This window comes from Ovis canadensis, chromosome 4 (genome assembly GCF_042477335.2).
Source record: "Ovis canadensis isolate MfBH-ARS-UI-01 breed Bighorn chromosome 4, ARS-UI_OviCan_v2, whole genome shotgun sequence".
Classification (NCBI taxonomy): domain Eukaryota; kingdom Metazoa; phylum Chordata; class Mammalia; order Artiodactyla; family Bovidae; genus Ovis; species Ovis canadensis.
Genome location: NC_091248.1, coordinates 100,736,939 through 100,759,841, shown reverse-complemented (window position 1 = coordinate 100,759,841; position 22,903 = coordinate 100,736,939). Strand labels below are relative to the sequence as shown.

Genomic DNA, 22,903 nt, shown 5'->3' with positions numbered 1-22,903 from the left:
ATGAACTGGCAACATTTTATATCATTAAAAAAGCACTATAAACCAAAAAATGATGCTTACACATAGCTGTAGATACTATAAAATATTTCATTTTAAAAGTTAATTCTGTACCGCTCATTTAAAAAATTTATCACCTGTTTTTAGACACAGGTACGTATTGTTTATATCAAGTGATATTTGTGCTTAGATATAATTTAAGACCATTAAATATAAATTTATGTTTACTTTCATATAAAAATATATATAAAAATAGAGTATTTAAAGGAAGTTTATATTCATACTAAGGAACTGATCAATCAAAATAGATTTGTTTTTGGTATAGTATTGGAATTGAGGTATTTGTGCATTTGGTAATTTCAGCTAAGCACTGAATTAGCCCTTTCAGTATTTTTTCCCCAAAAGAAAAATAATCCTTTAAGAGTCATTGTAACTGTGAGATGTTATCTCACAACAGAGTTTTTGCACAGTAAAGAAATTTACTATTTTAATATATAGAAGAGAAAGTTTTCAATTACTAGGATTAGATATGTTGTATATATATGCCACAGTTTTATAAAAACTAATTGTATGTCTACTCTAAATTTGGATTAGATACACTCTCTCAGGAAAATCAAAATATGTTTACTAGCAACATAGTAGTATTCGAGAACATATACGAATGCTTTCTGGATATAAATGCCTATGCAGTTGAGAATGCTTAATACTTTGCAAAATATTTACATAAAATATTAACATAATCACAGTATTAAATTATATAGGGCTCTAATAGCAAACAAAAGCTTTTTTCTTATGTAATAACATCAATAAAATATACTACAGTAACCCATAAGGAACTATATCTTGTTTTTCTCACTTTAATATTACATACTTAATCAACTCAGACTTCAGTTACCCATCCAAGTTCACGGACAGGCTAGGAGGGAATGTATATGAAAAGTAGAAAGAGTACAAAGTTAAATATATTGGTGTTTTAACTCTAAAATATTATATTTCCTATTTCTTTCATAGAATCTCTTAGAATTCCCTGGAGGAATATTCCTGTTCTTTTCCTTTCAGTGAAAGGATTTAAAGATCTAGGAAGAAACTGTTTTCATAAGCATTAGATTCACAAAGCCTAAACCCTCATCAACGTCAAGTTTTCTCCTGGTAAAGGCAAGCACAGTACAATCCCCACTGGCAGGTGGAATGTAATTCCTCAAACCCTTTTCAATTTTAAGGTACCAATAAAGATGATAACACAACACTCAAGAACATGATCTTTCCCCCCCACTTATCAAATGTCTATATTTCTCTTTATTATCACAGTGCAATACCGGCCCACAGGGGATCTAGTTTATGATTATATTTCAGGTCACCTTTTTCTAGTTCTGTCTTTCATCTTGAAACCAACTGATTTCCAAGTGCACATTCTGATTTTATAAAGCTGCAGAAAAAAGTGTAATGACTTTTTTTTAGCTAAATGTGCATCAGTGTATATGTGTGTGCCTGTGTGCCTGAGTGTGTGTGGTAGAACCAAAATACAGCTGATGACCGGGATTTGGCTCTCAGACCATTGTCCAGGGGAGTGGCTTGTATCCAATTCCAAGTTCAGTCCTTCTGCAGGGCCTCCACAGTTCTTTCACTGGCACATATCCTGCTGAGAAGGATTTCGGAGCAAACCTGATTAATTGGACCTCTGACATGAAATGGTGATTGAACATTTGTCATAGAGTCTTGTCGTCTTTGTCGTAATTTGCTTTGATTGCTGAAATATTTTCCCACAGTATGATTTCTTGATTGTTTCATTTTAAGAAAGTGATCCTCTTTGGATAATTTTGATTTTACCACCTGCAAATAAAAGAAAAAAAGCAGTGAAGCAAAATCAAGGACATTTGAATCCAAACTACCGCACAATGGCACTCATCTCACACACTAGTAGAGTAATGCTTAAAATTCTCCAAGCCAGTCTTCAGCAATACGTGAACTGTGAACTTCCAGATGTTCAAGCTGGTTTTAGGAAAGGCAGAGGAACCAGAGATCAAACTGCCAACATCCGCTGGATCATGGAGAAAGCAAGAGAGTTGCAGAAAAACATCTATTTCTGCTTTATTGACTATGCCAAAGCCTTTGACAGTGTGGATCACAATCAACTGTGGAAAATTCTGAAAGAGATGGGAATACCAGACCACCTGACCTGCCTCTTGAGAAACCTGTATGTAGGTCAGGAAGCAACAGTTAGAACTGGACATGGAACAACAGACTGATTCCAAATAGGAAAAGGAGTACATCAAGGCTGTATATTATCACCGTGCTTATTTAACTTATACGCAGAGTACATCATGAGAAATGCTGGGCTGGATGAAGCACAAGCTGGAATCAAGATTGCCGGGAGAAATATCAGCAACCTCAGATATGTAGATGACACAATCCTTATGGCAGAAAGTGAAGAAGAACTAAAAACCTCTTGATGAAAGTGAAAGTGGAGAGTGAAAAAGTTGGCTTAAAGCTCAACATTCAGAAAACTAAAATCATGGCACCCAGTCCCATCACTTCATGGCAAATAGATGGGGAAACACTGGCTGACTTTATTTTTTGGGGCTCCAAAATCACTGCAGATGGTGACTATAGACATAAAATTAAAAGATGCTTACTTCTTGGAAGGAAAGTTATGACCAACCTAGATAGCATATTCAAAAGCAGAGACATTACTTTGCCGACAAAGGTCTGTCTAGTCAAGCCTGTGGTTTTTCCAGGAGTCATGTATAGATGTGAGAGTTGGACTATGAAGAAAGCTGAGTGCCAAAGAATTGATGCTTTTGAACTGTGGTGTTGGAGAAGACTCTTGAGAGTCCCTTGGACTGCAAGGAGATCCAACCAGTCCATCCTAAAGGAGATCAGTCCTGGGTGTTCATTGGAAGGACTGATGTTGAAGCTGAAACTCCAATAATTTGGCCGGCTGATACGAAGACCTGATTCATTTGAAAAGACCCTAATGCTGGGAAAGATTGAGGGCAGGAGGAGAAGGGGACGACAGAGGATGAGATGGTTGGATGGCATCACCGACTCAATGGAGATAAGTTTGGGTAAACTCCAGGAGTTGGTGATGGACAGGGAGGCCTGGCGTGCTGCGGTCCATGGGGTCACAAAGAATTGGACACGACTGAGTGACTGAACTGAACTGAACTGAAGAGCAGGATAACTAACTCACAAAGTTGAACAGCATCTCTATACACAGATGTTGCCCAAATGGCATGAGTATGACTGACATGATTAAGAATCAGTGTAAATTATCTTTCAAAAGGAAAAAGGTTGAAATGAAAATTTATGCTGCTTTTCTTCCCTCAGGGCAGCTGTCTCCAAGGCAAGTAAGGAGTCTCAGGTGGTGTCTTTACCACACTGCTCTGAGTGTGTGTGTGCGCACATGTTAGTGTATTTAGGTTCAGTTCAGTTCAGTTCAGTCGCTCTTTGTGACCCCACGAATCACAGCACGCTAGGCCTCCCTGTCCATCACCAACTCCCGGAGTTCACTTAGACTCGTGTCCATTGAGTCTCAGTGATGCCATCCAGCCATCTCATCCTCTGTTGTCCCCTTCTCCTCCTGCCCCCAATCCCTCCCAGGATCAGAGTGTGTTAACAAATAGAAGACACTGGCATCTTGCTGAGTCACTGATTCAAATATGGTACTCTAAACCTATCATGGCATCCTTTTAGAGACTGATAACTAAATGATAACTAAAATGACTTTCAAAGGAAAGAGAAAATTATTTTGCACCTCATACCCACAAACTGACACTGTTACAGTTAGCAGTTTCACTTCTCTGGGAAAGAGGTAAGTTATGGAACCTGAAGGAGCTGCCTAAGTTCTATTACGCTAATAGTTTTATAAATGTTTGTACATACGTAGATATATTTTTATCTTGAAACTATAAACATTTATAAAGCATAAAAGAGTATCTAATAAAAAAAAGTTTCCTTCCCATCTCTGCTCCTTATCTCCAGTCACTCAGTTCCCTCCCCAGAGGCAATGTATATTTTAGTTTTTTTTCCATTCTCTTTACAGATATTTTAGGAATATCAATACACACACATACAAACAAAAAGGCCATATATACTGTCTATTTGTACAATGTATAAAACACAGCTCTGGTGAAATCCTATCATTGTCAGCTTTAATCACTGTGTTAATATACCACAGGGTGTTAGCAACGAAAGTCGGAGAAAATGAGGTGGGGACCAAGAGAGACTGGGGTGGGGGGAGGATTGAGAAGTAGGGAAAAGAGAAAATACTGGCAAAAATGTTTTGAATGTGTTTGCAGGTGAACAGCAAATCTTTTAATTTCATCATACTAATGCAATTGTAAGACATTACTTTCAGTCAGTATGGACACATTATTTATTTATTACTAGTGCCAACAAGGAGAAGGCAATGGCAACCCACTCCAGTACTCTTGTCTGGAAAATCCCACGGACAGAGGAGCCTGGTAGGCTGCAGTCCATGGGGTCGCTAAGAGTCAGACACGATTGAGTGACTTCACTTTCACTTTCATGCATTGGAGAAGGCAATGGCAACCCACTCCAGTGTTCTTGCCTGGAGAACCCCAGGGATGGGGGAGCCTGGTGGGCTGCTGTCTATGGGGTTGCACAGAGTCGGACATGACTGAAGTGACTTAGCAGCAGCAATGCCAACAAAGGTCCATCTAGTCAAGGCTATGGTTTTTCCAGTAGTCATGTATGGGTGTGAGAGTTGGACTGTGAAGAAGGCTGAGCGCCGAAGAATTGATGCTTTTGAACTGTGGTGCTGGAAAAGACTCTTGAAAGTCCCTTGGACTGCAAGGAGATCTAACCAGTTCATCCTAAAGGAGACCAGTCCTGGGTGTTCATTGGAAGGAATGATGCTGAGGCTGAAACTCCAATATTTTGGCCACCTCAGGCAAAGAGTTGACTCATTGGAAAAGACTGATGCTGGGAGGGATTGGGGGCAGGAAGAGAAGGGGATAACAGAGGACGAGATGGCTGGATGGCATCACCAACTTGATGCACATGAGTTTGGGTGAATTCTGGGAGTTGGTGATGGACAGGGAAGCCTGGCGTGCTGCAATTCATGGGATCACAAAGAGCTGGACACGACTGAGCGACTGAACTGAACTGAATTGAAGTGAATGATTAATGAAAGCAACACTAGCTCAAAACAACAACAACAACAACAACAACACTAGCTCATATGGGTTTTAAAAATTCTTTTGAAGGCTATGTAATGATTTAGGTACATATTTTTTGATAAAAGAATGCAGTGAACACAGTTCCAACAATATAGAATATGTGAAAAAAGTAGCATTTTACTTGGAAGGTAAGTCTTTTTTTGTTAAGTTGTGAGTGAGCAGAAACCATTTCAGAAGAGTTGTGTGAATAGAAAGCCTGTAACGATCTATACAAAAAGGTTAAGGGCAGTCATTTTTGGGTGGAGGAATGACAGGCAGTTTAAAATGTATTATTTGTAACTTTTGGGCCCTTACTTTTTAATTTTACTATAATAAATGTGCATCACTTTATAATCATACAAACACTAAGCTATTCCCATTTTGAAGAAAAATATAACGGCAATATGTTTTGAAGCCAATTATACCCTGCTAAACCCAAAGAAATGAATTGTTTTTCTGTAACTATGGGAGGTTTGGCTTTTTGTGATCAGGCCCCTCAGATGAAGTGACGCTTAAGAAGTTCAGTGAAGTCAGTGGGTTGTGGTGAGGAATCCTTCTGGATCATAATTTACAGCTCGATCTGCAGTTAACCACTGATTAGTATTCCAGGTCCCAAAGCTGTATATTTCTATTATGGGTCACCTTCTACCTCTGGTTATATGATAATAATAAATATGATAGGCTGGGGAGGTGCACCAATGTTTTCCTGAAGGTTTTGTCCATTTTGGAGGCAGTTTGTATTCATCTATAGCAAGATTAGTGAACATTCTTAAGAAAGTTGACTTGAGGAAACACTTAAGCATAAATAATGTAGTCAACCCTGAAAAAATATTATTCCCGTGTTCTGAAGCCAAAATAAGGTTAATTTTGTTCATATAATGTTGTCTTAAGTTCTGGCTTTTGCAACTGCCTGATGATCTGCATGCTAATTACAGTGAAAAATAAAAGGAGATTCATTCCAATGCAAAAAGATTCTATTCCTTAAAAATTATTTTAATGTTTCCTGTGATTTCAGGGTTGCATTTGATGTTGCATTAGAAATGTTGGATAATACTAGTTTAGATGTTTACAGCAATTTTGAACACGATTCATAAAAGGAATATACAAAAATATCTATTTCCAGTATATTTGTATGCACTTGGGAGTAGTGCCAGTCTTTTGCCAGATCACATGATATAGTTTTATTTTTAATAAAATAGTTCTATTTTTAAATCACCAAGATGATCTCTGAGAATTGAAGATGGAATGATGGGGATCTGCCCCCACCCCCTGCCAACCCTGCACCTTCTGAGGGCCAGTTTAATGCCTCCTACAGTGCCAAGGCTTCTATTATGGTATATAAGACTGATTCCTACCCATGATGCCAGGGATTGACCCAATACTTAATTCAGTTGGTTTCCTTTGAATTCTATTTTTCAAGAAATAATCAAAGATAGTACATTTCCCAGTTCCTTTTGTTAAGCCAGTATTACTCTGATGAATCCTAAAAGCAGACAAACCTACAGAGAAAGAACTATTTCAGTTTTGATTTGTCAAAATGCAGACATAAAAAATCTTCCCAAAATGCTACTGTAAATTTACTTTCATATCATTTTAAAAAATCTATCAGTACTATGTGTTGTATCACTCTGTCTCTCTCTTTAGTCGCTAAGTCGTGTCCGACTCCTGGAACCCCATGGACTGTAGCCTGCCAGGCTCCTCTGTCCTTGGGATTTACTAGCATATACAATTTATTTCAGGAATGTTAAGCTTCAATATTATGAAATATTTTGTCATAGAAGGTTACTGAAGAATTATTTGTAGCTATGAATCGCAGCACGCCAGGCCTCCCTGTCCATTACCAACTCCCGGAGTTCACTCAAACTCACGTCCATCGAGTCAGTGATGCCATCCAGCCATCTCATCCTCTGTCATCCCCTTTTCCTCCTGCCCCCAATCCCTCCCAGCATCAGAGTCTTTTCCAATGAGTCAACTCTTCGCATGAGGTGGCCAAAGTACTGGAGTTTCAGCTTTAGCATCATTCCTTCCAAAGAACACCCAGGGCTGATCTCCACGGGTCGCAAAGAGTCAGACACGACTGACTGAATGAACTGAACTGAACTGATATGATGTTTTCCTGAAAACTCAAAGGAACCTACTGTAAAATAATGAAATATTTTAAAGTTAATATTTAAAAATTAAATGGTTCTTCTATAATCTATCAACAACTAATAAGAAATAGAGAAAAGATTTCATTACAATATTAAAACAACTTCATCAAATTTGATGATGATCTATAGGGCATAGGTGAAGAATGCATCAAAAATTTAATGAAACATAAAAGAAAACACAAATAAATATAAAGACATAACATGTCAAATCTTTCCAAGTTAATTAAAGTGCTATTCCAATTTTAATCACAGCAGGATTGGGGGGTACATGATAAAGGAATTCTAAAACAGATCTCAGAAAATAAATGTAGGAAAATGGCCAAGACCATTTGGGAAGGAAAAAAGAAGCAGTGATGAGAGGAGATTTCAATACCAGATATTCATTCATCAAAGGGACTTGAGTTTAGCTTCCATCTACCACAGACGCAATCTGCTGGCTGTGTAAGCCAAGTATGGGCTTCCCAGGTGGCTCAGTGGTAAAGAATCTGCCTGCCAATGCAGGAGATGTGGTTCGATCCCTGGGTCAGGAAGATCCCCTGGAGTAGGAACTGGCAATCCACTCCACCAGAATTCTTGCCTGGGAAATCCCATGGACAGAGGAGCCTGGAGGGCTACAGTCCACAGGACTGCAAATAAGTCAGACGTGACTGAGCAACTGAGCAAGCATAAGTCAAGTAGAAGTAAAATTCAACACTGAGAAAAAATAGGAATTTTCACACTGCAAATTAAAATGTATTTTATAAACTGCCTGTTCCCTAAAAATTTTCATGGAAAAATAAGGCAATTCTAAATAGGACCCAATGTCATATAAATCTAATGACCATAAATGTTGACAGCCAACTAGTTTTAATTACATGGAATTAAAATCAAGCGTGCGTGTTTAAAATGGAGCTATGTACCAAATTTCCCTGATGGTTCAGCTGGTAAAGAATCTGCCTGCAATGTGGGAGGCCTGGGTTCGATTCCTGGGTTGGGAAGATCCCCTGGAGAATAGAAAGGTTACCCACTCCAGTATTCTGGCCTGGAGAATTCCATGGACGATATAGCCCATGGAGTCGCAAAGAGCTGAACACGACTGAGTGACTTTCACTTCACTTGATGTACCAAACTGCAAATAGGATCTCCAGTGGAGAAGGGAGTGAAAATTCAGGGTGTGTGTGTAGCACAAAAACCAAAGAATTTATGTTTTTATTATATATACCTCAAGAATTTTTAGAATTAGCAAGAATTCATGTAATCATTTTAAAAGAGAAAAGCAGTAGAAGATGATGCTGTATATTATAAAATCAAAACATGATTTATTTTTGCCATATAATACCCATCTTTCAAACTTCAGAGTTCTCTCTCTTAAGAAACAAACACGTGGAGTAACTCAGATATGGTCCCTACCCTCAAGGGGACTGTATAAAGACACATGTCTAAGATACTTGAAGTAAAAACAAGGATGAAATGACTTCCGAGACATTGTCTGAGACTAGATCCCCAAGGTCAGGTACTCTGTTGTTTCTATATAATAAGTAGTTCCTTAGTAAATATTAATACATTAAGGAGACAGGGCTAATTCATGATGGCCATGATATCTGTCCACACAGCTATTATTTCTTTGTAAAATTTGGTGTCTGGCATTGACATCAAACTGCTATCTCTGAGTTTCAAAATATTACTGTATTTTACCCACTCTTATGGACTCTAAAGTGGAAGAAAAGGATTTAGCTATATTTTTAAGTCTTGGAAATACTATGCAAGTGACTGACGTTTGATTTCTGTAAAGAGTGAATTGTTTCTTTCCTTTGATCTCATGTGTGGAGATATGTCCATGTGAGTCCTTCCAAAATCAGAGGACCGGTTGGGATTACTAAATTCCAAACAGAGCAGTAACTGGAATGTGGCTTTGAAAGAGAGGTGTTAGCAATACAAATGTTAGGCTTATCTCTGGGGAATAATAATAGTAAACAACAAAATGAGCTCTTAGAAAACAAAGGTGAAAAATTTAGGCCTTGAACCAGAGACAAAGGATTCTAGATATTTGTGTAGAGTGGTCACCTCAATCAGAGACAAACATGAATGGCTTGATGCTTCCAAATGCTTCTCTAAATCTGCATGCACAGGATGTGACAACTGAGATACTGACATGTCTACCTAGAAGAAAAATGAACTGCTACATATGGTTAATAACACATGACCAGGTGACTGGGCAAATGTTTACATTACCTATGAGCGTTAGATGACGTTTTTTGTTTGTTGCTTGCTTTTTGTGTGCTTTTTTTTGGCCAGTTTAAAATAATCCAAAGAAGCTCCTTGTCTTTAGTTTTGTTTTTGTTATTTTCTTTTTGTGACTTTGCTGTGTCAAATTATATTTAAAATTAGACAGAGAAAGTGAAGGACAATGGGTTTCTATGAAGTGTGTTAGGTCAGCATTGTCCCATAATCACAAGTATAAGTGCAATAATAAAAATTATTTTTGTCTCAGCAATATTCAAATTTAGATTAAGTTACAAGTAGGAATTTTCAAGTAAAGATTATAGTGTTTCAAAACTGTAATAGATTTTTAATATAGTTTCTATGGAAACTTGGAAAGGGGTAATTTTGGAGCTGGAATCAAGGGCTGTAATGATAAGATATAGGATATGTAGATGATTACATTTCTTTGTGACTCAGTGTAACAAAAATTCTGTGCTTTGGTGTGTAAAAGCAACTTTTACTTTCTCTTAGGCTTCTTATATGTTAAGAGATCTCCCAACTTATGATTGTAGATCTTTCCACATCCATCCATAATTAAGGACTTGGGCACACAGACATTTTAGAAGGCATACAAATGGCCACAATTCTACTTGATTGGCTTGGGTCAATGGCTATTGTTAAGACTTCCCAAACATGGAAAATTGTTATAAATTACACAACAGAAGTACATGGCAACTTTTACTATTAAATTCATGTAATGTCAACACTCAAAATTGATTTCACATAGTCATCAGAATGAATGTATTACCATGTCAATTAATTGCTGCATCTAAGTTAGAAGTTAGCAGTTAGAAGTTAAGTCGCTCAGTCATGTCCGACTCTTTGCGACCCCATGGACTGTAGCCCACCAGGCTCCTCCACCCGTGGGATTCTCCAGGCAACAATACTGGAGTGGGTTGCCATTTCCTGCCGCATCTAAAATAACTATGAATTTTCAAAAAACTGATGTACAAAGGGAAAGCTTGGTGAACTGGAAAAGTGTCAAGCAGATTACAAGTAAATACCTTTTCTAAAACCGATCTTGACTTGAATAATACCCAAGGAACTTCTGACGTGGTTTCAGATCCATAGAACAAAATAGAAAACAATTTTCAGTGATGCAAGTGTTCCAAAATCTCTAGACCAGATTAGGGAGGATGTTCTGATTACAAACGTGTTTCACAATCATGCCTGGGGTCTGAGGAATGAAGGTAATGGTTTTCTAAGGTGGGAAAACATGAGCTTGACCAGGCAAAACCAGCTGACATAGTCTTTGAAGATAAATGGATACTACTGAGGTACTTTTTATTTGGCATAGTCATTCTGAAGACAGGACACTCAATTTACAATCCAGTCGTGAAATTTATGATCAGCTGAAAAAAATAGCTTAAGAATTCACAGAAAGAGAATAAAAATAAAGTGACAAACAATAGCTAGAAGCCAGTCCTTAAAATTCCATTTCAGGAAATCATGCAATTTTTACAGATAATAAGGAGTTCTTTCACGTACCTCCCCCACTCCCAATATTTAATTATAGCCACATGAAATAAGCCATGTTTTGAGTGAAGGGAGTCCAACTTCTGAATGGGTCAAAGATGCTGAGGATTAGAGGGCAAGACTAAAGTTTTCTTTAGGAATGAGGTTTTTCTTTTCTTTCTTTCTTTTTTTTTTTTTCTGGTGTTTCTAGATACACAGTGTCTCTGTCTTCCAACCTACCTCCAAATTGTCAACCCTTCTTACACTGAAAACTGAGCCTCTTTAATTCCTGCCCCCAGTCAGAACTCAGTTCCTGACTCTGGAAACAAATTCTCCTCTGACGTGGAAAGATTCATTAGAAGGAGTTACAGACCTACAGTAGTTTACTGATTTCAAGTTAAACTGTCGGTTCTATCTTGCACTTCTACACAGTTCCCCAGAGACTAACGCCTTGTCTTAAACTCAGTTTCCAAAGTGGCTGAATAGTCATGTCACTGAATTCTTGATACTGTTGGAATGACCTTTGTTAGTCAACTTGATTTCAAACACTATTTAGATGGACTTGTTTTGTCCTGAAATCTATTTTGATCTTAACTCACCACCATTTGTTTCCCTACACCTCTCCTGAACTTAGAATTTTTATTTAAGAATATGGCACTATTGGGAGTTCCCTGGTGGCCTAGTGGTTAGGATTCTGCGCTTTCACTGCCATGGGTTCAATCCCTGGTCAGGCAACTGAGATCTCACAGTGGTGCAGCACAGCCTGTACATATTGTTGTTTAGTTGCTAAGTCTTGTTAAGCCTTTTTTGGATCCCAGGGACTGTAGCCCGCCAGGCCCTGGGTCCATGGGATTTTCCAGGCAAGAAATGCTGGAGTGTGTTGCCATTTCCTTCTCCAGGGCATCTTCTCAACTCAGAGATTGAACTGGAGTCTCCTGCATCAGCAGGGAGGTTATCACCGAACCACCAGGGAAGCCCTAGTCTGCATATACATACGGCATGCAAATGTTTTCAGGACTTTCCAGGTGGCACATTGGTAAAGAGATGCAAGAGACATAGTTTTGATCCCTGGGTCAGGAAGATCCCCTGGAGGGCGTGGCAACCCACTCCAGTATTCCTGCCTGGAAAATTCCATGGTCAGAGGGACCTGGTGGATTACAATCCACGGGGTCACAAACAGTCGGACACAACTAAGTGAGCACTCGAATGTTATCTAGAAACAATTTGTGTGGACAAACACTTTCCACTATTGGAGTCCCTGGAAGGATTTGCCTAGCAGTATTCTGGAGTTTTTAAGAGAGATCTTCTTTTAGGCCATTTCATTTCTCATCAGAAGAGATCTCCAGCCTCCTGTCTGAGGTGACATGCGATTGGTTGCTGGTATTTAGGGGGGCTTTGGGACTTTAAGAACTCTACTTTTCAGAAGCCAGTCTCAACGTGTGGCTTTCTGATTTCAGCCTCTAGATTAGTTTGCTCTTTGCTATACCTGTGTTTCTGAGTCTAGACTCTCTGCTGTTCAGTTTTAAAGGAAATCACATGTGCATGGGTGTAGGTTCTTGGCTGCATGGATTGGGGTGAGGGACTCAGTGTCCATCAGATTTGCACAGACTGTCAACCAATTGTTTTCCGACGTGTGCTGCAGCCCTGCCTCCCTCAGCACCTGGCTCCTTCAGGTCTGAACCATACAGAGGATCCGTGAGTCAAGCCTGCCCATTGGTGTTTCTCTTCTATAGGTACTTTATTGTGTTTTAGGGAAAACATAAACTTTTGCTTTTTTAAACTATGAAACAATTTTTTAATTTTTAATATTTTAAAGTTTTTATTGAAATAGAGTTGATTTACAATGTTGTGTTAGTTTCAGATATATAGAAAAGTGATTTAGTTATGCATATATACATATACACATATACACACACACATATATTGTTTTTCAGATTCTTTTCCATTGTAAGTTTTTACAAGCTATTGAGTATAGTTCCCTGTGCTGTACAGTAGGTCCTTATTAGGCATTTTACACTATAGCTTCTCTTGCAAGCTAAGTCAAACTTCTTAGAATGAATTAAGATTTCTTTTCTGTTATGAATTATTTCTTATTCTGTCTTTTTTTTGGGTGATGGTGGTGGTGGAGATTTATGTCTTTAAAATCTTTTTTTGTGGAGTTTCAAGTGGAAGAGAAGACAAATGCTTGTGGTCAATCTGCCACATTTAATCTGTCCTCCAAGAGTGATTTTAGGCCTTATTCTCTATGCTAGGTTTCCCAAAATATGTTTACTGAGGTGTTAATAGTTATTATTAAAAAGAGAAAAGTGGTCTGTGGTCAACATTTTGGGAAAAAACTGGGTCAAACTAAGCTAAACAGTTTCTTTGCTTGTAAGGGCTATTGGGATCATTTAATATACTGATATTATTTAAGAATCCTTAAAGTGGTAGTATTTCCCAAACCGCAGATCTTGCTTTCAACCAGGCTAGAACACTAAGACCTAAAGTAAGAAAAGTGCTAATCAAAGCAGTCCAAAGTCCATCTCAGCTTGGCACTTAAAGGTCGGTAGTTAAACCTCCAGAAATGAGTGTTCATGGCATAGAACATGAAATGAAATAGTGATGGGTCAGCATCTCTTCCTAAGGCCTACCAACACCCCACACTCCAAGACTGCAGAGGCAGGGCTGGATAGCTGCCTCCTGGGTTATCATACTAGTGCAACATAGGGTGACCGACACTTTTCTGTGTTTATCCTCCATTTGATTATCCTTCTTCAGAGAGACACCCTGAGGTTATTGGTGTTACCACCATTCAATATAGGATGCTCCCTATGGAAGACCATTTTGTACCAAGCTATCTCAGGAAAGGCTGAGCTCCATTATGGCTAATGAGCTCATTCTCACCATGTACCAATGTTTAATCAGCCACTAGAAAAAGCTAGAATTCACTTGCAGATGAACTTGAATATCAATTATTTTAAGGAGAAAGAACTCTCTAGAATTATGTTCTTAAAAAAAAAAAAGGTGTAGGAATGGTAGATAGTGAAAGCTTCTTTGACTTGTCTTTACCTTTAGAGATACTGAAAGATTTTACATGATACTGTTCGACTGGGAGTGTAGAAACATAACACTTGGTAGGGGCAGGAAAGATGTATTCAAGTAGTTGAAAGTGAAGGTTCCAAGAGCAAGATATTGTAATAGTCTGGGGCAAATGAAAGATAGGGAAGAAGACCTTCCATATCCCTTGTTCACTGACCAGCTTTTTACCAACTATTTATCACCGTATTTAACCTGGTCCTCTCCCATATTATCAGTGGCCTTCCTCCAATAATCCCACCTTTTCCTGTAGTCTTTTTTTTTTTTTTTCATTTCTTTGTTTCTCTCTCTCTCTCTCTCTTTTTTTTTTTTTTTGCCATGCTGCACACCATATGGGAACTTAGTTCCCCGCTGGCCCAGAATCAAACCTGTGCCCCCTGCAGAGGAAATGTGGAGTCTTTTTTTTTTTTTTTAATTGATTTTGGGCTGTACTGGGTCTTCAGTACATTGCTGGGTGGGCTTTCTCTAGTTGCTGCAAGTGAGGGCTGCTCTTGGTTGCAGTGTGTGGGTTTCCCATAGCAGTGGCTTCTCGTTGCGGAGCACAGACTCTAGAGCAGTCTGGCTTCAGTAGTCGTGGCTTCTGGGCTCTAGAGCAGAGCTCAGTAGTCGCAGCGCACTGCATTAGTTGCCTCTCGGCGTGTGGGATCTTCCTGGACCTGAGATCAATCCCATGTCTCCTGCATTGGCAGGCAGATTCTTTACCACTGAGCCACCAGGGAAACCCCGATGTGTGGAGTCTTGACCATTGGCCCACCAGGGAAGTGTCCCTCCTCTTGTATTCTTTATGTATCCCTTAGTATTGATTGTTTCCTCTCTGCCCATAAACATGGCCAAAATCATTCCTCCTCTAAATTGCCCCAGACTGATTTCTTTTTAAAATCCAATATCTTTCCTTCTTTCTTATTGTTATTTGCTGAAAGGTTTTACCTTTTCTCATTTCTTAAACCTCTTCATTCCTGCCCTCCATATTTTACTGAAACTACTCTTAATTTGGTAAGAAAGGACATTCTTAATGCCAAAATCAGTGACTTTTAAAGTCCCTGTCTTAACAGAGCTATTACTCTGGACAACATTAACCCTATTCAATCTGTCCTTATATATTTTCACTTTTTGGCTTTCCATGGCACCCCAGGCTACCAGAACTTTCCTCTAACAGTTTATTCTCTAAATTCAAATGCTCCTATTTCTCTAAACTTTGCTTAAATATTGGTGTTTTCAAGAGTTGCTTCCTGAGCTCTCCTAACTCTACTCACTTTCTTTGTATGATCTATGTTCACAGTTTTGTTCATTACCTATTTTTTGAGGACTTAAAATTTCTTTTTCCAGCCCCATCCTGTCCCTCAAGCTTCAGATGCGTTATCTCCAACCACCTACTAGGGACCTCCACCGGGATGTCCTACACACATCTTGAACATGACATGTTCAAAATAGAATTAATCATTGTTTCCCTAAGCCCCATACCTTCTCAACTATTCTCTGTCTCGGTTGCTGATTCAGTTCTCTCATCTGTCAGCCAAGTTAGGAATCATCTTTGATTCTTCCTACTCCCTCATGCCACTCATAAGATTTCCAGATATGTTTTTACAAACAGGGTTTCTGTTGTCTGCTTCTCTCTTATCATTGCGTCTCTTGTCTGGGTTTGGGTGAGCCTTTATCATCTCTCACTTGGCTTTTTAAAAAGTCTACTTTTTCTCTCTGACTTAGTCCTTTTCAAATCTGTCCTCTTCATAGTTGTCAGACTGACCTATTTGAAGTAAATATATGATCATTTCACGTCTCACCAAAACCTTTCATTGACTCTCCATCACGTAAAGGATAAAGTCTAAACTCTTACCGTGATCTGGCCATGAACTTTTCCCAGTCCCCTTTTATAACCAATGTTCTACAATATACAGAATTGTTTGTGGTTTCCTGAGAACAGCAGGCTATTTCAAAGCTACTTTGGTTCACACTGTCTTAAGGGGTAGGAATGATTCCTCCTGCTATTACTTTATCACCTTTGCCAGAGCACATGCACCCTTTAATAATAAACGGGGAGTTTAGGGTCACTCAATCTTCAGAGTGGATTAGGTACCTCTTCTTGGTGTTACTACAATACTCTATTTATATCTCCCTCTCTCTTTTTAGGTCTTTATTGAATTTGTTACAACATTGATTCTGTTTTATGTTTTGTTTTGTTTTTTTTGCCCCAAGGCATGTGGGATCCCCAACCAGGGATCTAACCTGCACCCCCTGCATTAGAAGGTGAAGTCTTAACCAATGGACTACCAGGGAATTCTCTATATCTCTTTAACATACAGTTTCATAACATGGATTTTTATGCCTGGCTCTCTAACTATACCATGTTGATGATAGAAAGTGTATCATATTTATTTTTGCATTCCCACTGCTTAGCTCAAGAACTGGACTCTTCTAAATGATTAAGATAAAGAATAAACAAGTCAAGGCTATTGGAACATAGTACAGGGGAAAGACGGAAAAATATTTAGGAGATAAAAAGGATTTGGTAACTAGCTAGTTGGAAGTTGTTAGGGGGCTGAAGAAAGATAAGGAGGAATCAAGGATGACCACAGCTTGTAAATGACAGTGAATAAATTCAGGAATACAAGAGAAGAAGAGAGCTTCAAGGGAAGATTAATTCTAAATATGCATGTCAAGTTTGAGATGCTCATGGGAATTCTATAAAATATTTTCCTACTTTATTGACAGCACTGAGTACAGCAGTTACACAGACACTCAAAATTTGTTGAATTAGATTTCCATTACTAATTTGTTAAAAGTAGCCATGATGAGAGTTAAATTCTTGGATCTACTATGCAAGATAATTATATTTGAATCAGTTATTTTTTCTTGAAAAGTCCATATTTCAGGTTTTTAGCTAGATGAATTTAAAGATGTTTTTCTTCATTGTGCTCATGTTAAACTTTGAAAGTTTGAAGGAAAAAAAGAAAAACTTTAGGTCCAAAATACAGAAGGAAAACCTTTCTAGGTCAGATAAGCATTTGTTAATTTAATTAAGATTAAATAATAACAGGAAATCATTTCTGCCCCAGATCTGAAAACCTCTTCTTTCCAAGGTGCTAGAATCAAAGGAAACCTGTTGATATTAGGGCTGGGCAGTGATGTTGGAGTGTTTGGGTATTTTGTTTTGTTTTGGGTTTGACTGATTCAAAAGCTAGAGCTACATCTGCCAGAAAAGACAGGCATCACAGAAAGTCTGTACAACTGGTTAGACTAACTAATAATCACATAACAATTGGTTGTAGATTTGCCCCTTCTGTAACCAGGTGTGGGCTGGTAATAATTTTGCATCCTTTCCAAGTTCTAGCTCACTCACAATTGATGTTTGCCACATAACTAAAGGCACCATCCAAAACCACTCTTGGGCAAGAGCTACCTGGATCCTGTTTGTTGTCCTGTATAAACACTGGGAAAACAAAATTCCATTTCTACTCATGAAGAGAAACACCTGCTTTTCTAATCAGCAGGAACATTTTAGTCAAAACTGATGCATACCAGTTGGAAAATTGTTTATAGATTCATGATGGCAACACACCCTCTCTTGCTGCTTTGACAGATGAAAGAGACACCCTGAGACCTTTAATCTCACCTATGGCGACAGGGGCCCACTGGAGCTGGTTTGTTATGTCTATGATAGAATTCTCACCACAAATCAAAGAGAACACACCAAGATCTTACACTGATGATTACAGCAATCTTTCTCAGGTATCTGTGAATCTATAATGGGAATGGTTTCATTGAATACCAAAAGATACAAGGCTCCCAAACTCAAATTCTTTTTGCTCTAATACAACAGATCTTAATTCTTGCTTTTACTGTACGACAAATTCTTTTGCCAGCTCCTGAGTCGAGCACAGAGGAAAATGTGGTTGTTATTAATGAATTTCTGCCCTTTAATGTTTTGTATGAGACCAATAATCTTCATTTTCCCAGCTTGCTACATTCATCATTAAACCATCCTTTTTTGCAAAATGCTTTAGATATTCTTGATTGTTTATAATAGGCTAACAGTGATTTAAGATGTTGGGTGACAGTTTAGAAAGCTTATAAAACACTCAGTGTCAGCACTGGAGACTTCCTGAGGTACAAGTGGTACAAATTGTTCAAGAGTTAAGCAACAATTAGGCCTCTGTGATGAATGACTTTAGAGACTTTGTGATGAAGGGAGTCAGTTGAGAAAGATGATCTTATCAGTTCTATGTTGTAACTGGAAAGGCAAATGCTCCCACAAATATTTCAGCTCCAACATGAAAACATCAAAATGGGTAACACTGCTCCAGAATCAACAGCGAAAATTTGGGTGATATGTATATACCTTAGCATCAAGATGGCACATATTAGAAATAAGGATTAATAAAAAATAATTTGTATATAATAACTGTACACAAAAATTATAAAATCAAATGAATGAAGTAATTTTCCCTGACATGCTTAACTCATGATTATGAAAATTAAGGATTTTTTATTAATAATATTTATAAGCCAGTATTCTAGTTCTGATGACTCAAAGAGTTTGCAAATTCCATGACTCTCCCTGTCAACTAGTCAATTCTGTGGCAGAAGATATACATAATGCAATCATGTGGGAAAGGCATCTTCTGTTTTTATCATTTATTTATTTATTGGCCACACCACGCGGCTTGTGGGATTTTAGTTTCTGAGCAGGAATTGAACCTGGGCCTTTGGTAGTGAGAAGGTAGAGCCCTAACCACTGGACTGTGGGGGAATTCCTGCATCTTCAGGATTTTAATTGGAGCCATGTGAGAAATCACTGGAAGATTTCTCTTTTTAGACTTCCAGAGCACTGAAACTGAAAAAAAGAAAAACAGATATCCTCCCCCAAAATACTAACTGAAGACACATTATGTAAAAATAAACAGATAAACCTTTTCTAAATGAGGGGGAAAACCCAATCTGTATGTTGTCTTTCAAAGTCTCAGTTTCTGTGGGTTGACAACCTTTGGCTTGCTTTTGCAGCCAACTCTGATACAGGGCTGGTTCAGTTGCAAGTTCACTGTTTCTTCCTCTTCCAAGCTGCCTGCTCTTGTGTTTCTCAGTCTTGACCTCTTACAAATAGGATAGGCCCCAGAAGGATATTTTCTTATGGAAGAAGTAAGTAAACACACAGTATGCTACAGCTTAAAATCTGTTCTGCAATGGCATGGCCAAGCTTCAAGTTACTAAAATCTAAACTTGAAATGCCATGCTTTCTACTGTTGGTGCAGCCTCTTGCCTCTCTGAGATGCAGTTCCATATATCACACAAAAGTGTGACCTGACTCCATTTGCAGAATGTACAGAAGAACCAATGCAGTGTCAATAACTTTTGGATATTCATAAAAATCTGAGGATCAAGATGGATTATAACAGTCATCTTAGGGCTGAAAAACAGGATCAGAAGAAACTTTTAGAGTGGTCATCTCACTCGTGACTGCACTCTGGTTTACAAAGGGACACAAGAAAGAACATTTGAATCAGTATCTGAGAGGATTATCAACCAAGACAATGTTCATTCAGTTTCTGCTGAAGCTCCTGAGATCTAGAGTCAACAATAGGAGCTAAGTAACCTCATCGTCGAAAGCAGTGTAGTGGTAATATGTGCAAAACTTGCCAAAATGTGGACAAAATTCAGCTGAGCAAACCCTTGTCTGATTAAGAGCTGGGCAAAGGAGAATAAGGAAGAGAAAGAATTTCTATGAAGGACGTTCTTAAACTTTGTGGTCTTTTTCCATCTTGGGTGGTTGCTTCATTCCTGCTTTAAGCTAAGTGAGGCGGGACTTTAAGACACCAAATTTGAGAGGTAGACATGTGTCCTCTGGGGACTGGAAGCATGAGAACTGGTATGAGACATGATGCTATGGATCAGCTTTGAAGTGGCAGAGAGTGAGAGAGCAAGAGTGAGAGTAGAGAGAGAAAAAGAGGAGCAAAAGAGGCAGGGCTGCACTGGGAGCTCACGATGTGTCTGGCAACAGCACAGCAAGGGTTTCTTGTGGACAACACGGGGGCAACTAGCAAGCCCCGAGTGTCATGCTGTATATTTTCCAAGAGGATGCCTGGAGAAGCAATGACCCGCAAACAGGAGGATGGACAATTGGAAGCCAAGGGGCTAAGGAAGGAATACAGCTGTAAGGGAAGTATTCCTCTGTCAAAGAAGCTATTATCAGAGGGCCCAGTAGGGGTGTCTTCAAGGAAGCCCACATGAGCACCCTAGACAGAAAGAATTACCATGCTATCCCCAGAAAGTACATTCATGGATTAGGCTTATGCTCCTCAAGTAAGACTTTTGTTGCCCTTAACATCACCCTAACCTGACCCAAGGGCTTATTCAGTGGCTCAGCAGTAAAGAATCTGCCTGCAGTGTAGGACACATGGGTTGGATCCCCGGGTCAGGATGATCCCCTGAAGAGCATGGCAACCCACTCCATTATTCTTGCCTGGAGAATCCCATGAACAGAGGAACCTAGCGTGCTACAGTCCATAGGTTCAAAAAGAGTCAGACACAGCTGAAGCAATTTAGCATGCATGGATGCAGGCATGCAACCTGACCCAATGGAGAAAGGGATGGGAGAAGAAGAGAGGCAAAGCATGATGCAGAAATAGGAAAGAAGCCTCCTGTACACTTTCTCTTTGGGCTTTTGAGACTGAGGCAAGGCTGAGCTGGGGGAAAGAAATCATTTCATGTCGTTATAAGAGAGGTCTGGGCAATTTTAGTACTGAAGTGAGAGTCTCCTTACGCCTGAATGTGACTGAAGTCTTATTATTATCCAAAAGTGGCATTAGAATTATGGGACCAACAAGAGTTTACGCAAATGCAGGGAGGAAATAACGCACAGAGTTTGAAAGGATGGGGTGGGGAAGCAAGGAAGAAAAAATATTTTCTGCTAACACTTTATCAGCTAAGACTATTTAATTACTAGCTACAAATAAAAATCAATTTTACCATGAGGAACAAAAAACTTTTCAAAACACAGTCTCTTCTGTTAATGCATTGGATAAACCAATTGAGGAAGGTAATCTATCAATTTAGCAATTAAATTGCCTTGTTTTCAATCTGTTTCCATTAAAGGCACCTCCCACCTCCTGTGGACAGAATTTCTGGTGGAAGTCTCAGAGTCTACTAGAAGAGGCAAGTGTTCTCCATCTTCCTGTTTATGTTGGCCAGCGATTCTAGTCTTCAGGTGTCTATATAAACACTAATTATTTTAAAAGTTCATTTTGTAGAGCCTCGAGTTGTGACTACTACTTTATTTGGCTGAGTGATGATGAATACATTATTTAATCTCCTCCAGACATAGTTTCTTTGATGCAAAATAAGATTGACAATGCAATTAAAGATGCAATGAAATTTTAAAAAATCAAAAACTACAAAAATCAGAAAGTCAGCATAAATACCTCATGGAAATGACACCCACATGTCCCCTGCAAAAACTCTTTGTGTCGCCCCATGGTTATAGCAAATGTGTCAACCACTTCATAGCCATATTTTTTTGCAGCTTCCAGGATAATCAAATTTTTTTTCCATAAATTCTGAACTTCACTCTGTATTGGAAAAGAGAAGAGTGAGAATTTTGATTAAAAGGACTGTTTTATGATTTAAAAACTCAAGTTAAAATCACATAAAAGTCATCGTTTTTACAGATTGATCTTACTGTAAGACAAAGAATGAATTTCTTTAAGATGTGTTCTAGTTTTTCAAAATATAAATATCTGTGCATATATAAAATAGCAATACATCAATGTCTATAGTAGCACAGTTCAGAACTTTCTTCTATGAAAAGTGGTTAGGTTTATTGTCCACAGAGATCCACTGTTGTATCTAAAATTCTCAATTTAAAAACCAAGACTTGAAAATCACAAATTCTATCTCCATTTACTAGAATTTTTCATTTGAATATTAATTAGTATCTGTTTTGCATTCAGCTCTGTGCTGAGGGACAGGTATACAAAGGTAAATAAACCATAGTGACTGTTCTTAAGACAGAACATTCAAACAGGAGAAACAAATATGTAAATATTTACTAAGTCCTTTATTGGAGGGAAATATACCAGAATCTGGGCTTCCCTGATGGCTCAGTGGTAAAGAATCTGCCTGTAATGTGGGAAATGCCTGAGACGTGGGTTTGATCCCTGGGTCAGGAAGATCCCCTAGAGGAGGGCATGGCAACCCTCTCCAGGATTCTTGCTTAGAGAAACCCATGGACAGAGGAGCCTGGCGGCCTAGAGTCCAAAGGGTCACAAAGCACCTGAGCTCCTGCACACAAATCAGACTCTGGCTTGGGAGAGAAAAGGGAATAGCTCTGCAGGGGCATGGCAGACTTCAAGAGGGCTTCCTGAGCAGAGTGAGGCTTGCTGTTGGGTGGGAGTGGGGAAACAGGGGGAGTGGGCTTCTGGGAGCCTCAGAAGGGAGTGAAGTCTCCATCTGTCACTTCTGTAATTCATATTCCTCCCTCCCAACCCAACCATGCTCAAGACATTAATGGAGATCAGCAGAGGTTCTAGTTTAGGTCCACTGTTGAGAAGAGGGACCCCTTCACTAAGTATAATGGCTCCAGGATTCCTCATTGGCTTGAACAAGGCTTTCTCAGACTTACCTATAGTCTGAGACTCTTCATACCTAATCCACCCTTCTTCCACCCCCTTTGTATCAGACACATTACAGCCAAACACGGTTCCCAGTACATAGTGGACACTCAAGATATATTTGGTGTAAGACTGAGTGATATGTATTGAGTGGTGTGGTCTGAAACTCTTCCCACCTACCCCTGCCCCCTCCTTTTTATTCTTC

At 38.9% G+C, this 22,903-nt stretch overlaps 1 protein-coding gene across 2 annotated transcripts in view; it reads right to left on the bottom strand.

Annotated features, from left to right (window-relative positions):
• Positions 1 to 306: 306 nt before the first annotated feature.
• Positions 307 to 22,903, bottom strand: part of CPED1 (cadherin like and PC-esterase domain containing 1) — a 327,294-nt gene continuing 304,697 nt past the window's right edge. For both annotated transcript variants that reach the window (XM_069588269.1, XM_069588268.1), the window contains 2 exons: positions 21,511 to 21,657; positions 307 to 1,827 (listed from right to left, as the gene is read on the bottom strand). In XM_069588269.1, coding sequence (XP_069444370.1) covers positions 1,588 to 1,827; positions 21,511 to 21,657 — 387 coding nt within the window. In that variant the 3' untranslated portion in view covers positions 307 to 1,587. The remainder of the gene's footprint in view (positions 1,828 to 21,510; positions 21,658 to 22,903) is intronic.